At 39.7% G+C, this 16,341-nt stretch overlaps 1 protein-coding gene across 1 annotated transcript in view; it reads right to left on the bottom strand.

Annotated features, from left to right (window-relative positions):
- Positions 1-16,341, bottom strand: part of LOC124776164 (phospholipid-transporting ATPase ABCA3) — a 544,268-nt gene that overhangs the window by 390,859 nt on the left and 137,068 nt on the right. Inside the window, exon 10 of the mRNA XM_047251005.1 lies at positions 2,992-3,202. Within this exon, the coding sequence (XP_047106961.1) occupies positions 2,992-3,202 (211 nt within the window). The remainder of the gene's footprint in view (positions 1-2,991; positions 3,203-16,341) is intronic.

Raw genomic sequence — 16,341 nt, forward strand, 5'->3', positions numbered from 1 at the left:
TGGATATAAGGAATAGATACATGAAACACATTTCACAATGCACAAAGTCTTCAATGAATTTCATACCAGAACCTTACCAACACTCACAAAATACAAAGAAATTCTAGTGACACATAAAGGCTGTCAGTGGCATGAAATATGATGTCCAGGCACTCATTCATGACACAGGAATTGAAACTGGGGGTAGCAAAGGAAAAGTAAAAATGCTACAATCCATTTCTTTGCAAAGAGAAATCCAGAAGTACTGACAGTGCAGGCTTTCACAGCTAGTATCCACGTTTTTGGTGAACTTTGTTTTACAAGCATTAGGCTGTCATCCAAGGCATCTTTCTCTGCCTAATGTTTTGTTTTCTGATGCTGGAGGCATCATAAGAGAAACAGTTCAGGTTGCTAAGTTTGTTTGAGATTGTAATGGCATTGTGAGTTGTTATTGCCTCTGATGGTGCCTCCAGCATTGGAAGACAAAACACTAGGCAGAGAAATATCCATCAGACCAGGCCTAATGCCCATAAAGCAAATATAGCCGAAATCCAGGAGTAATGCCTAGGTCCAGTTCTTGGACCACTGCAAATGTGACATAGACATTATTGTCAGTGATGCTGAGAAATAGCTAAAAATGACAAAGCTCTATGGCCTGACAGAATATCTACCAAATTCTATTTTGAATTTGTGGCTGATTTAGTCTCTCTTTCAATCGTAATATAGCACAGATTCCTCAAACAAAAAACTGCCAAGTAGCTGGAAGAAAGCACGGGTTACAAGCGCCTACAACAAGTGATCCAAAAACCTGCCGTCAAATATCTTTCATGTACATTTGTTGCAGAATCTCAGATCATATTCTGAGCTGCAAAATAGTGAGAGATCTCGAACAGAGTGACATCCTCCATGCTGACAAGTATTTAGGCTGGAAACGTCGGCTGTGCAGAACTCGACTCACTTTTTTGTCCCACGATATTCCAAAAGCCACAGATCGAGGTAATTATGTAGATGAACTACTTCTTTGTTTTAGAAAAGAATTTGGCTCAGAAACCCCACCAACAGTTGAAGATACGCCGGTAGGGAGGATGCAGCACACTACCTCGGACAGAGGGCCATTGGTGCATATACCTCATAAGTGTGAACGGTAAGTGTTTTGCGCCCTTACTGTTTATGCTGTATATTAATGACCTGGCTGGTGCAGACAATATAAAACCAAAAAACAGAAATCTCACATGGAATAACAACAATATGAAACAGAGTAGACTGCTGCTCACGACACACAAGGAGCACAGAGAGGCAAACAGGCACATTTAGAAGTAAACTACAGTATTACACAGAGTTCTTCTTCAGAAACACACACACACACACACACACACACACACACACACACACACACACAGATGTATGGTCACTGCTGTCATCTCTGGGTGCTGAGACCCATCCGTGGTGAATTACCCATCAGCTAGTCCCTATATCCCTACAGGCATGGAACAGCATCTTCTTTCAGCATTATTCTGCTATCCCTCCCCTCCCCTGCCACCCCACACCTATTCTGCATACTCACTATTCACCCCAGCTGATACTGCTACAGAGCTCACAAAAACAAGATCAGACTAATTACAGCACACTCAGAAGCATTTAAGCAGAGTAGGGAGAACACTCCATATGAACTGTGATATAAATAGTACTATCACCCTGTGACAGTACAAAAATTGGATGAGACGAACACATCTTAAGGACTAGCACTTACTATGTCACAGTGAGTGTGGTTCGATACGATACACTGACATTTAGTTGCAGTACAAGAATAGTACTTATTGTGGCACTACACTTGTTTTGTAGGCTCCCAGGTGTTACAGAAGTGACTGCATACAAGCGACGGAGTGTGGTTTCAGGTCACTGCCAAATTACACCCAGAATTCCTCCTAATAATAAGTAATATAACTGGGTAGATAAAAAATCTATTCATCAAGCAGCAGCAGTAGGAAACGTGCAAAAGTTAAGAAAATGTGTGAACTTTCAAAGCCAGTGGCTCCTTCTTGTAGCAGAAGGATTGAAGGGGAAGGAAGATGGATGAAGAAAAGGACCGGCAAGGTTCAGGAAATGGGAAGAGTTATGGAAAAGTCGTCCAGAACTCTGGCTCAGACGAGACTTACCAGATGGAATGGGAACCACTGACCAGGTTCTGGGTGACTTTTCTACGATTCTCCTCATTTCTTAAACCTCGCCTGTCTTTTTCCCTCATCCTTCGTCTGCAACCGTTCTGTAAGAAAGTGAAGCCATTTGCTCTGAAAGCTTGCACATTCCCTTAACTTTTGCACATGTTTGCTCTTGCTGCTGCTCAGTGAGTAGATTTTTTATCTATCCAATTATATTTTTGGAAATTGACTACTTTCATTACCAACGAGTGAGGTTTTTGTGCCACAAGGTAATACAAATCACTAGAATTTTGAACTATATAAGATTTTAGTTCAGTTTACCATAGTCATTCTCTGAACTGTTAGTGAATTAGTGTTCACCTACATCATGCAGTGTTTCTTAACTCAAGAACTTTATTTCTATTGCTAGAGTGAAATTTATTCAGAACAGTAAAAGGAATTCCTCAATGTCTGGCCTGGCTAAATACTGAGTGATGACATATTCGGCTGCTGTATTATTATTGGAAGATATATTGAAGCCAAAGCCCAATAGGCAAAGAGTTGTGACCATCTGCAACACACAGTCTGCTGACTCTTCTCTACATTCCCCTCCCACCCCTCACTCCCCCCCCCCCCCAACCTCTCTCTCTCTCTCTCTCTCTCTCTCTCTCTCTCTCTCTCTCTCTCTCTCACACACACACACACACACACACACACACAAAAAGCACAAACTCCTTTTCTTATTGAACCCTCTTTTTTTTTAAAAAAAAAATGTTTGACTCCTAGGTGCTAGGCTTAACATATTTAAATATTTTCCTCAGATTACTGATTTAGTGTACAACTTGCAGGCATGTAACAGATAAAACTTATTTACCATATCTCTTTTTCAAGAAGAAAGGTGAACCACAACAGCACAAATGTCCACCTGCCATGATAGCAACCCGGTCCCCAATAATATCAGCTTCATCCATGTGATGGGTCGTCATAAGAATTGTGCGATGCTTTTTCTCTTCCTTGAGTACATCCCACAGTGATCTTCTTGCTGTTGGATCCATTCCAGCAGTAGGTTCATCAAATAGCACTACCTGCATCAAAAACTGGACTTTTAGAAAGGTAACAAGAACACCATCTTTTACTGAATATTTCCTATTTATGAACTTTTTAGAGAAAATAATTCCAATGACTTCTGAATGGACACATATGTAAAATGCTACAGTTTCATTAGGAATTGTGATCAGTCTTAAGAAAGTCAGTGGAGCTTTCATGCAGGATGTCTGTGCAACAGCTTTGATAAAAAGGTAAGTTTTGGTGATGCAGCAATTGTTAGTTTTGCTACACAGTCACAGCAAAGCAGCATGTAATATTACAGCTCAACTGCTTTCATAATCTGCACAATTTTGTACAACTGCCACAACAAAAAGAACAGTAATACAGAGGAATCCAGAAAAATGGTAGTTAATACCTTTGGAACAAAATGACATATCATTGCAATTTTGCGTGGTAGTAGAGTCCAGTCTCAACAGATCCTGGCATGCATTTTCCAGCAGGTGACAGTGCAGCAACGAATGAAGTAAGATTGTCGTCTGAGAAATGCAAGGCCATGTCAAAGTAGTACTGGAAAGTACAATACAATGGCGTAACATGTATGGAACTCATCTACCAACGTGTACAACAATTTAACTTATTCGGGATAAATTTGTAGCTGAGTACTGTTCAGGATGAGCATAAGGAAAGCTCTGTCTGACCAAAAACATCACTGAGTCCAGCTTCCAGTGCTGCTATGTTGCAACACTTTACTAGGTCACCTCAAAAAACTGTGAAACAGGGTGCATGCGAAAATGAGGTATGCTGATCAAGCATATGATGAATTCTGAAGGCTGCAAAGTGGAAAGTGTCACATTCCAAAATCTCGGTACACTATGAATGAGGAGAATCCGGACAGAAGGATGGAAATACTGCAAGTGGATTGAAAGCATGCTTCGTGAAGCTGAATAGTTGCAGGGATGGCTCCTGGTCTGACGAGGCACAATTCAAACTCAATAGTACTGTAAATGATTAGAAGTGCATGTAATGAGCTTCTGAAAATGCTCACTTTCATGTGAACAAACATGTTAATCTATCAGATGTTAATGTGTGGTGTGGTCTGTCATCACAAAGTTTGATTGGCCCATTCTTCTTTTAAGGTACTGTAACTGGGGAGGTGTATCTTCATATGTTGCAAACATCGATTTTACCTGCCATCTGAGAGATGTTTGGAAATAAAAGATTTTACCTACAACAATATGGCGCTCCACCTCACTACTTGAATGAAAATCTGCCTGGATGATGGGTAGATCGAAGAGGAGCAGTTGAGTACCCATCACAACCCCAAACCTTACACCTCTTGACTTCTACCTATGGGGGACACTGAAAAATGAAATTTATCAACAGAAGCCAGCTATAATGTATGAGCTACAAAGAAACCATTGAGGCATCCTGTGTGACTATCACACTGGCAACATTGGTAGATGCAGTTCGTTCAACAGTTCAGTGGCATCGGCGTTGTTTGGCTGCTAATGGGGGTCACTTTGAACACATAAAATAACCTCCCACCCCCAACCCGTGCAGGAATTGTAATAGTATGTCATTTTGTTCCATTACTATTGGCTATCAAACAGTGTATACATTTTTCTGGGCCCCTCTGAATAACAATAATAATAACATCTAGAAAACCAAAAAGCTTCTAGATGAGTGGAAAGTAGCATTAATCCATCCACTACATCAAAAGGGAGACAAACAAAACGTCAACAATTAACCAGTAGTATCACTTCCGCCAATGGCACACAAAAATTATCAAAAATTATCAGTTGTAGAAACTTTAGACAAGGAACTGGGAGAATATCAAAGAGGTTTTCAAAAGGGAAGATCCTGTACTCCACAGAGTTTTAACATAAAATCAATAATTTGCCAAAGAATGTTACACAGCAAATATATAAAAGTACCATTCAGTAATTAAAAAGACACATTCTGTTCAATAGACAAGAAACACTAGGTAAAACCATTAGATAATTTGATGTTAAAGCAAAATTAGCAAACATAATTCGTGATATTCTAAGAAAGGCAATGTCTAATACTAAATTTATGTGAGAAGTATCACAGCCATTTGAAACAAAAAATGGTATTTGGGAAAGGGATGCTTTATCATCAAGGGCAATTCTAGAAGTCGGTCAAGGCAGGGGCTAAAGGGGGAGGGGGCAGGGGGGGGGGGGAGAGGGGGGGGAAATGGAATATCACTCAATAAAAGGAGAGTTGGCGTCCTCTGCTGACAAACTGGTAAAATCTGATGTTGCTTAAAGTAGTTTTTGGTAGCTGTTTTGCAGTTCAGGATAAAAATGTTTCTACAGAATGTGTTGTTGTTGTTGTGGTCTTCAGTCCTGAGACTGGTTTGATGCAGCTCTCCATGCTACTCTATCCTGTGCAACCTTCTTCATCTCCCAGTACCTACTGCAACCTACATCCTTCTGAATCTGCTTAGTGTATTCATCTCTTGGTCTCCCTCTACGATTTTTACCCCCCACGCTGCCCTCCAATACTAAATTGGTGATCCCTTGATGCCTCAGAACATGTCCTACCAACCGATCCCTTCTTCTGGTCAAGTTGTGCCACAAACTTCTCTTCTCCCAAATCCTATTCAATAGCTCCTCATTAGTTATGTGATCTACCCATCTAATCTTCAGCATTCTTCTGTACCACCACATTTTGAAAGCTTCTATTCTCTTCCTGTCCAAACTATTTATCGTCCATGTTTCACTTCCATACAAGGCCACACTCCATACAAATACTTTCAGAAATGACTTCCTGACACTTAAATCTATACTTGATGTTAACAAATTTCTCTTCTTCAGAAATGCTTTCCTTGCCATTGCCAGTCTACATTTTATATCCTCTCTACTTCGACCATCATCAGTTATTTTGCTCCCCAAATAGCAAAACTCCTTTACTACTTTAAGTGTCTCATTTCCTAATCTAATTCCCTCAGCATCACCCGACTTAATTCGACTACATTCCATTATCCTTGTTTTGCTTTTGTTGATGTTCATCTTATATTCTCCTTTCAAGACGCTATCCATTCCATTCAACTGCTCTTCCCAATACTTTGCTGTCTCTGACAGAATTACAATGTCATCGGCGAACCTCAAAGTTTTGGATTTCAATAACTACGCTGAATTTTTCTTTTGTTTCCTTTACTGCTTGCTCAATATACAGATTGAATAACGTCGGGGAGAGGCTACAACCCTGTCTTACTCCCTTCCCTACAACTGCTTCCCTTTCACGTCCCTCGACTCTTACAACTGCCATCTGGTTTCTGTACAAATTATAAATAGCCTTTCGCTCCCTGTGTTTTACCCTTGCCACCTTTAGAGTTTGAAAGAGAGTATTCCAGTCAACATTGTCAAAAGCTTTCTCCAAGTCTACAAATGATATAAACGTAGGTTTGCCTTTCCTTAATCTTTCTTCTAAGATAAGTTGTAAGGTCAGTATTGCCTCACGTGTTCCAGTATTTCTATGGAATACAAACTGATCTTCCCTGAGGTCAGTTTCTACTAGTTTTTCCATTCGTCTGTAAGGAATTCGTGTTAGTAGTTTGCAGCTGTGGCTTATTAAACTGATTGTTTGGTAATTTTCACATCTGTCAACACCTGCTTTCTTTGGGATTGGAATTATTATATTCTTATTGAAGTCTGAGGGTATTTCGCCTGTTTCATATATCTTGCTCACCAGATGGTAGAGTTTTGTCAGGACTGGTTCTCCCAAGGCTATCAGTAGTTCCAATGGAATGTTGTCTACTCCTGGGGCCTTGTTTCGACTCAGGTCTTTCAGTGCTCTGTCAAACTCTTCACGCAGTATGGTATCTCCCATTTCATCTTCATCTACATCCTCTTCCATTTCCATAATATTGTCCTCAAGTACATCGCCCTTGTATAGACCCTCTATATACTCCTTCCACCTTTCTGCTTTCCCTTCTTTGCTTAGAACTGGGTTTCCATCTGAGCTCTTGATATTCATACAAGTGGTTCTCTTATCTCCAAAGGTCTCTTTAATTTTCCTGTAGGCAGTATCTATCTTACCCCTAGTGAGATAAGCCTCCACATCCTTACATTTGTCCTCTAGCCATCCCTGCTTAGCCATTTTGCACTTCCTGTCGATCTCATTTTTGAGACGTTTGTATTCCTTTTTGCCTGCTTCATTTACTGCATTTTTATATTTTCTCCTTTCATCAATTAAATTCAATATTTCTTCTGTTACCCAAGGATTTCTTATAGCCCTCGTCTTTTTACCTACTTGATCCTCTGTTGCCTTCACTACTTCATCCCTCAAAGCTACCCATTCTTCTTCTACTGCATTTCTTTCCTCCACTGCTGTCAATTGTTCCCTTATGCTCTCCCTGAAACTCTGTACAATTTCTGGTTCTTTCAGTTTATCCAAGTCCCATCTCCTTAAATTCCCACCTTTTTGCAGTTTCTTCAGTTTTAATCTACAGGTCATAATCAATAGATTGTGGTCAGAGTCCACATCTGCCCCTGGAAATGTCTTACAATTTAAAACCTGGTTCCTAAATCTCTGTCTTACCATTATATAATCTATCTGATACCTTTTAGTATCTCCAGGGTTCTTCCACGTATACAACCCTCTTTCATGATTCTTAAACCAAGTGTTAGCTATGATTAAGTTGTGCTCTGTGCAAAATTCTACCAGACGGCTTCCTCTTTCATTTCTTAGACCCAATCCATATTCATCTACTACGTTTCCTTGTCTCCCTTTTCCTACTACCAAATTGCAGTCACCCATGACTATTAAATTTTCATCACCCTTCACTATCTGAATAATTTCTTTTATTTCATCATACATTTCTTCAATTTCTTCGTCATCTGCAGAGCTAGTTGGCATATAAACTTGTACTACAGTAGTAGGTGTGGGCTACGTATCTATCTTGGCCACAATAATGCGTTCACTATGCTGTTTGTAGTAGCTTTCCTCCTTTCCTATTTTCCAATTCATTATTAAACCTACTCCTGTATTACCCCTATTTGATTTTGTGTTTATAACCCTGTAGGCACCTGACCAGAAGTCTTGTTCCTCCTGCCACCGAACTTCACTAATTCCTACTATATCTAACTTTAACCTATCCATTTCCCTTTTTAAATTTTCTAACCTACCTGCCCGATTAAGTGATTTGACATTCCACGCTCCGATCCGTAGAACGCCAGTTTTCTTTCTCCTGATAACGACATCCTCTTGGGTAGTCCCCGCCCGGAGATCAGAATGGGGGACTAATTTACCTCCAGAATATTTTATGCAAGAGGACGCCATCATCATTTAATCATACAGTAAAGCTTCATGCCCTAGGGAAAAATTACGGCCGTAGTTTCCCCTTGCTTTCATCCGTTCGCAGTACCAGCACAGCAAGGTCGTTTTGGTTATTGTTACGAGGCCAGATCAGTCAATCATTCAGACTGTTGCCCTTGCAACTACTGAAAAGGCTGCTGCCCCTCTTCAGGAAGCACACGTTTGTCTGGCCTCTCAACAGATACCCCTCCATTGCTGAGGCACACAAGCCTCCCCACCAACGGCAAGGTCCATGGTTCATGGGGGGAGGACAGAACGTGTGTGCCCAGGAAAATAATACGATTTGACCCAGATGTCCGGCGATTTCGAAGTTTTTGTCTGGCGTCAGCACATTGTTGGTAGGCATACCCAGCATATTTAGCTTTCTTGATTATTGTAAGTGGTACTGGTACATTAATAAACATCCAATGTATGAGGGAAGCTATAGCCCCATGGAATTTGGAGCTAAAGAAAACAAATGGAGTTAAGGTAAACTGTCTGGATTTTGCAGATAATTTTGCAACATTTTCAGAAAATCTGACAAATGCAGTTATTCACAAAAATATTCTGGAAGAAACAGCAAATAGATCTGGTCTCAAAATTTCAGTTGAAAAAACCAGAATTAAGACAAACATAAAAACATGCTCCAAAATTCACAGAAACAGAAATACATAAAATAGAGCGAATAACAGAATTCAAACATCTTGGAGAAACTATACAACAAAATGGAGTAGAAAAATTTGCAGTAAATGTAAGAGTTAACAAAATTGAGAAAGCATAATGTTTGACAAAGAATATTTACAACAAGAAATGCATATCTAGCAAAACAAAACTAAAACACTATATGGTTCAAATGGCTTTGAGCACTATGCGACTTAACTTCGGAGGTCATCAGTCGCCTAGAACTCAGAACTAATTAAATCTAACTAACCCAAGGACATCTCACACATCCATGCCCGAGGCAGGATTCGAACCTGCAACTGTATCGGTCGCTCAGTTCCAAACTGTAGTGCCTAGAACCACACGGGCACTCCGGCCGGCTGAAACACTATAGCATAGTGGTATGACAAGAATGATTATACAGATGTGAATGCTTAACAATGGACTATAAGCTGGATAGAATAGAGGTACTTAAAAAATAGATAGCTGGAAAAATACTGGGTGCAATGCAAATTACAGATGGCCAAAAATGACAAGTAATAAGGAGGGCTACAAAAATATAGAGAAAATATCAGCAGTAATGGCTAAAAGAAGATGAATCTTTTTAGGACACTTCTTCTGAATGAATGAGAACAGGTTCGTGGAACAAATATTTGTCTACTTCTGGAAGAAGACATTAACAATAGCATGGATAATAGAAATACAGAAAGATCTAGACTGAAACATCAAAGAATTGGAAATACCTAACAGAAACATTTTTAAGAATAAAATATTAAATGTAGAAGGCTTTCATTGCAGAAGAAATCAGAAATCGGGAACAACATGGACAGAAGAAAGGAAAAGATAACATGGGGAGAAGATGAAGGATAATCGAAAAATAGAAAACAACAAGTAAAGAAGAGGAATTGAGGTTATTAAGTGATACTAGTTTTAGCTGAAGCATGGCATTCATCTGACTGGCAGTGTGGGAACGAGCATTATCGTGCAATTTTGCTCATCAAGTTCCTCAATCATGGAACCACAATCAATGCGCATTGCTATGAAGACACTTTGCAGAAATTGCGATGCACCATGAAGCCGAAACTAGCAGGGAAGCTGTTGGATGAAATCACACTGTTGCACAATAACGCTTGCCCCACATTGCCAATCAGATACAGACTACAATTCTGCGATTTGGTTAGGAAACACTACAGCACAGATCTTCACCGTACAATTTTCCATCATTGGTGATGCGAAGAAAGACATGCATGGACATTGGTTTCAGCCAGACCATCAGGGGCCAACACATATGATGATTACTTTTGAATGGAAGCATTCCATCGTCCAATTGTGATGTGTGTTTGATTTACATTTGACTGCCCTTTATATGTCAAATAGAGATAATTGTTACCGACCATACATCTCAGTTTTCACATGCTTGATATCCTCTTCCCAACTGAGTTTTTTGGCATTAATGTGTATTTTTAAGAGTTTGACACATTTATTTTCTATTTCCTTGGACAATCCTACCACAAGCTTTTGAGTTTGAGTGGATTATAAACAAATTTATTGGCTGCATACCAATTTAATGCAAAATCAAGGGGTTCTCACATAATATTATCAGGATATGGAATGTTGTGATGCAAAAGGACATAAAGCTGTATCATCAGCTTAACAGATTAGGGATTGTCATGCACAATGAGGCAGCTGTAACAAAACTGTTTTGCTATACAAAATCACGAAACATTTGTCATATGGCACACATCTATACTCTACATAACATAAAATGTCAGTGGCATAAAATGGAGGTCCATCAGCTGTAAGATGTATAGTATTTCTTTCTGTCATGTATAGTATTTCTTTCTCTATGACTGGAAAATGTTGTTTCTCTGAGATCTACACAGTGTTATTGAGCTTACAGAAATAAAGTAATTCTGTGAGAAAATGCTACAATAAATTACCCCCCCCCCCCCCCCCGCCCCCCCATGACCCATGGACCTTGCCGTTAGTGGGGAGGCATGCGTGCCTCAGCGATACAGATGGCCGTAACGTAGGTGCAACCACAACGGAGGGGTATCTGTTGAGAGGCCAGACGAATGTATGGTTCCTGAAGAGGGGCAGCAGCCTTTTCAGTAGTTGCAGGGGCAACAGTCTGGATGATTGACTGATCTGGCTTTGTAACAATAACCAAAATGACCTTGCTGTGCTGGTACTGCGAACGGCTGAAAGCAAGGGGAAACTACAGCCCTAATTTTTCACGAGGGCATGCAGCTTTACTGTATGGTTAAATGATGATGGCGTCCTCTTGGGTAAAATATTCCAGAGGTAAAATAGTCCCCCATTCGGATCTCCGGGCGAGGACTACTCAGGAGGACGTTGTTATCAGGAGAGAGAAAACTGGCGTTCTACGAATCGGAGTGTGGAATGTCAGATCCCTTAATCGAGCAGGTAGGTTAGAAAATTTAAAAAGGGAAATGGATAGGTTAAAGTTAGATATAGTGAGAATTAGTGAAGATCGGTGGCAGGAGGAACAAGACTTTTGGTCAGGTGAATACAGGGTTATAAATACAAAATCAAATAGAGGTAATGCAGGAGTAGGATTAATAATGAATAAAAAAATAGGTGTGCGGGTAAGCTACTACAAACAACATAGTGAACGCATTATTGTGGCCAAGATAGACATGAAGCCCACGCCTACTACAGTAGTACAAGTTTATATGCCAACTAGCTCTGCAGATGATGAAGAAATTGATGAAATGTATGATGAGATAAAAGAAATTATTCAGGTAGTGAAGGGAGACGAAAATTTAATAGTCATGGGTGACTGGAATTCGTCAGTAGGAAAAGGGAGAGAAGGAAACATAGTAGGTGAATATGGATTGGGGCTAAGAAATGAAAGAGGAAGCCGTCTGGTAGAATTTTGCACAGAGCATAACTTAATCATAGCTAACACTTGGTTCAAGAATCATAAAAGAAGACTGTATACATGGAAGAATCCCGGAGATACTAAAAGGTATCAGATAGATTATATAATGGTAAGACAGAGATTTAGGAACCATGTTTTAAATTGTAAGACATTTACAGGGGCAGATGTGGACTCTGACCACAATCAATTGGTTATGAACTGCAGATTAAAATTGAAGAAACTGCAAAAAGGTGGGAATTTAAGGAGATGGGACTTGGATAAACTGACTAAACCAGAGGTTGTACAGAGTTTCAGGGACAGCATAAGGGAACAATTGACAGCAGTGGGGGAAAGAAGTACAGTAGAAGAAGAATGGGTAGCTCTGAGGGATTAAGTAGTGAAGGCAGCAGACGATCAAGTAGGTAAAAAGACGAGGGCTAGTAGAAATCCTTGGGTAACAGAAGAAATATTGAATTTAATTGATGAAAGGAGAAAATATAAAAATGCAGTAAATGAAGCAGGCAAAAAGGAATACAAATGTCTCAAAAATGAGATCGACAGGAAGTGCAAAATGATTAAGCAGGGATGGCTAGAGGACAAATGTAAGGATGTAGAAGCTTATCTCACTAGGGGTAAGATAGATACTGCCTACAGGAAAATTAAAGAGACCTTTGGAGAAAAGAGAACCACTTGTATGAATATCAAGAGCTCAGATGGAAACCTAGTTCTAAGCAAAGAAGGGAAAGCAGAAAGGTGGAAGGAGTATATAGAGGGTCTATACAAGGGCGATGTATTTGAGGACAATATTATGGAAATGGAAGAGGATGTAGATGAAGATGAAATGGGAGATACGATACTGCGTGAAGAGTTTGACACAGCACTGGAAGACCTGAGTCGAAACAAGGCCCCAGGAGTAGACAACATTCCATTGGAACTACTGACGGCATTGGGAGAGCCAGTCCTGACAAAACTCTACCATCTGGTGAGCAAGATATATGAAACAGGCGAAATACCCTCAGACTTCAATAAGAATATAATAATTCCAATCCCAAAGAAAGCCGGTGTTGACAGATGTGAAAATTACCGAAAATTAGTTTAATAAGCCACAGCTGCAAAATACTAACACGAATTCTTTACAGACGAATGGAAAAACTAGTAGAAGCCGACTTGGGGGAAGATCAGTTTGTATTCCGTAGAAATACTGGAACATGTGAGGCAATACTGACCTTACGACTTATCTTAGAAAATAGATTAAGGAAAGGCAGACCTACGTTTCTAGCATTTGTAGACTTAGTGCAAGTTTTTGACAATGTTGACTGGAATACTCTCTTTGAAATTCTAAAGGTGGCAGGGGTAAAATACAGGGAGCGAAAGGCTATTTACAATTTGTACAGAAACCAGATGGCAGTCGAGGGACATGAAAGGGAAGCAGTGGTTGGGAAGGGAGTAAAACAGGATTGTAGCCTCTCCCCAATGTTATTCAATCTGTAAATTGAGCAAGAAGTAAAGGAAACAAAAGAAAAATTCGGAGTAGGTATTAAAATCCATGGAGAAGAAACAAAAACTTTGAGGTTCGCCGATGACATTGTAATTCTGTCAGAGACAGCAAAGGACTTGGAAGAGCAGTTGAACGGAATGGACATTGTCTTGAAAGGAGGATATAAGATGAACATCAACAAAAGCAAAATGAGGATCATGGAATGTAGTCGAATTAAGTCGGTTGATGCTGAGGGAATTAGATTAGGAAATGAGACACTTAAAGTAGTAAAGGAGTTTTGCTATTTGGGGAGCAAAATAACTGATGATGGTCGAAGTAGAGAGGATATAAAATGTAGACTGGCAATGGCAAGGAAAGCGTTTCTGAAGAAGAGAAATTTGTTAACATCGAGTATAGATTTAAGTGTCAGGAAGTCTTCTCTGAAAGTATTTGTATGGAGTGTAGCCATGTATAGAAGTGAAACATGGATGATAAATAGTTTGGACAGGAAGAGAATAGAAGCTTTCGAAATGTGGTGCTGTAGAAGAATGCTGAAGATTAGATGGGTAGATTACATAACTAATGAGAAGGTATTGAATAGAATTGAAGAGAAGAGGAGTTTGTGGCACAACTTGATGAGAAGAGGGGACTGGTTGGTAGGACATGTTCTGAGGCATCAAGGGATCACAAATTTAGCATTGGAGGGCAGCGTGGAGGGTAAAAATCGTAGAGGGAGACCAAGAGATGAATACACTAAGCAGATTCAGAAGGATGTAGGTTGCAGTAGGTACTGGGAGATGAAGAAACTTGCACAGGATAGGGTAGCATGGAGAGCTACATCAAACCAGTCTCAGGACTGAAGATCACAACAACAACAACAACAAATTACATGAAATACAACTTCATGTAACCATAGGCAGATGGTGGCACAGGTAAATATTCAATGATGAAACAATCATCATTTTACAATAGGCGCAATAAGTAATGCTGTTTCCAACATTGTATTTCAAAAATTGTGGCTCTTTAGCAAACTGTCACAGACACAATTGGTTTCCATAAATATTGGATATAATAGGAAACAATAATTTTCTACTGCCAATGAAACAGAAAAAATGGATACATCAATAGATGTTTTGTTTGGTACATTGTACAGGGAACTGTATATTGATAGCAAAGTTAAAAGGCTGTCATGGGTGAACGTCAGGTATATAGGCATTAATGAATAGCTTAGCACATAAATGTAGCCACAGTTGTTAAGTAAGCTTAAGTAATTCAAGATGCCTGGACTCAGGTCTTTGCCTTTTATGGACACAACTTCAACCGTGCACTGCCCACAACTTCAACTGTGTACTGCCCACAAGAGACTGCTCTGCATGTTACACTGATAATTTGCTTGTAAATGATTTTTTCCCCTCTCTCTTCCCTGATGAAAGAACAAAGTTCCGAAAGCTAGGAATGTAAATTTTCTGTTCTGCTTTGTGTTATCTATCAGCTGTACTGAGCTGAGGTAAGTACTGGCCAGCCCCTCTATCTCTTTGTTAGTATTTGATAATTTGCTTGGTAAGTCGACCACTTAGGCACACTAAGTGAAAGTGATGGAACAGCAGCATACGTCATAATTTTGCGTCAAAACGAAAACTATCAGAAGACAAAATTGTTGGCACTGTCAACAGTATTAAGAGTTTCACATACCGAGGGTAAGTGCTGTTCACACATTCTGTCTGACAATTCAGTGTTACAGTTTTAGTTACTATAACAGCATGGACAAGTTAAATATATTTAAAATTTTATGCTCAGTGAAATATATATTTAGATAAACTGTATCATGCTAACAGTAACCTGAACTTCATAGCACCCAATGATGCTACTTTTCCCAGTACAATTTCATGACATTAATGCCTGCCATCTCAATCTGTGTCAGATACTCCAGTACTCATGTCACAAATTGTCTCAAGGCTCATGGATGGTGCTACGGTGCATCCACTCGATAGCTCACTTAACAGTGGTACTCTCAATGGTCTGATGGGGAAGATTTGAATCTGTATCTATGTAGCACTATAACAAGTTACCATATAGAAACAAGAGATCGATAGTCTGACTCGGCATAGTGGCTACACAGATTAGCTGAGATGCCTCATCGGCCCATCTGATGTTCTCGTGGTAAACAGCATAGAGAAACTTACAGAATGATGCCAAGTCTATACAGTAAAAGGTACCTAAGGAAGGAAATATGCCACACACTGAAAGGTGACTTGCAGAGTACAGGTGTAGATGTAGGTAAGTGTTTAAAACGCAATCAATGATGATAACATTGGGGTGGGGCAGAACCTTGAAATGGGCAGGATGAGGCAACAAATAAGCTGTACCTTTTTCACAGGAACCATCTAGATGTTTGCCTCATAAGATTTAAGTGAGTAACAAGAAATCTAAACTGTGAGGTAGCTCTCACTTGAACTGATTAAACAGAGTATGAAAGACAGGAGGGTTAAAACTCCCAAAAACAGTGGTTTTGTGGCTGCTTCATGATGATTTGAACAAGCAGAACCCACGTGAAAGGTTTGTACATTATGCTCTGACAATGAAGCACATGGGCTATTGAATAGAATAATTTGAAGACTTATTAAACACCATTAGAATTTTCCAGACACATTACTTTGGGTGATAAACCCATGTAACAAGTCCCTTTGTATATAACAAATGAGCAGGAAATGTTAGATAGAAATCCCACAATGTTTATTATCATCCATTTCAAGTGCAATTCAATTGCACTCTTTCAAAAGACACAACCATAAAAAGCCCATCACAACATGGACACCGGCATATGCTACTTGCCAGCA

Source organism: Schistocerca piceifrons, chromosome 2 (assembly GCF_021461385.2).
Source record: "Schistocerca piceifrons isolate TAMUIC-IGC-003096 chromosome 2, iqSchPice1.1, whole genome shotgun sequence".
Lineage (NCBI taxonomy): Eukaryota > Metazoa > Arthropoda > Insecta > Orthoptera > Acrididae > Schistocerca > Schistocerca piceifrons.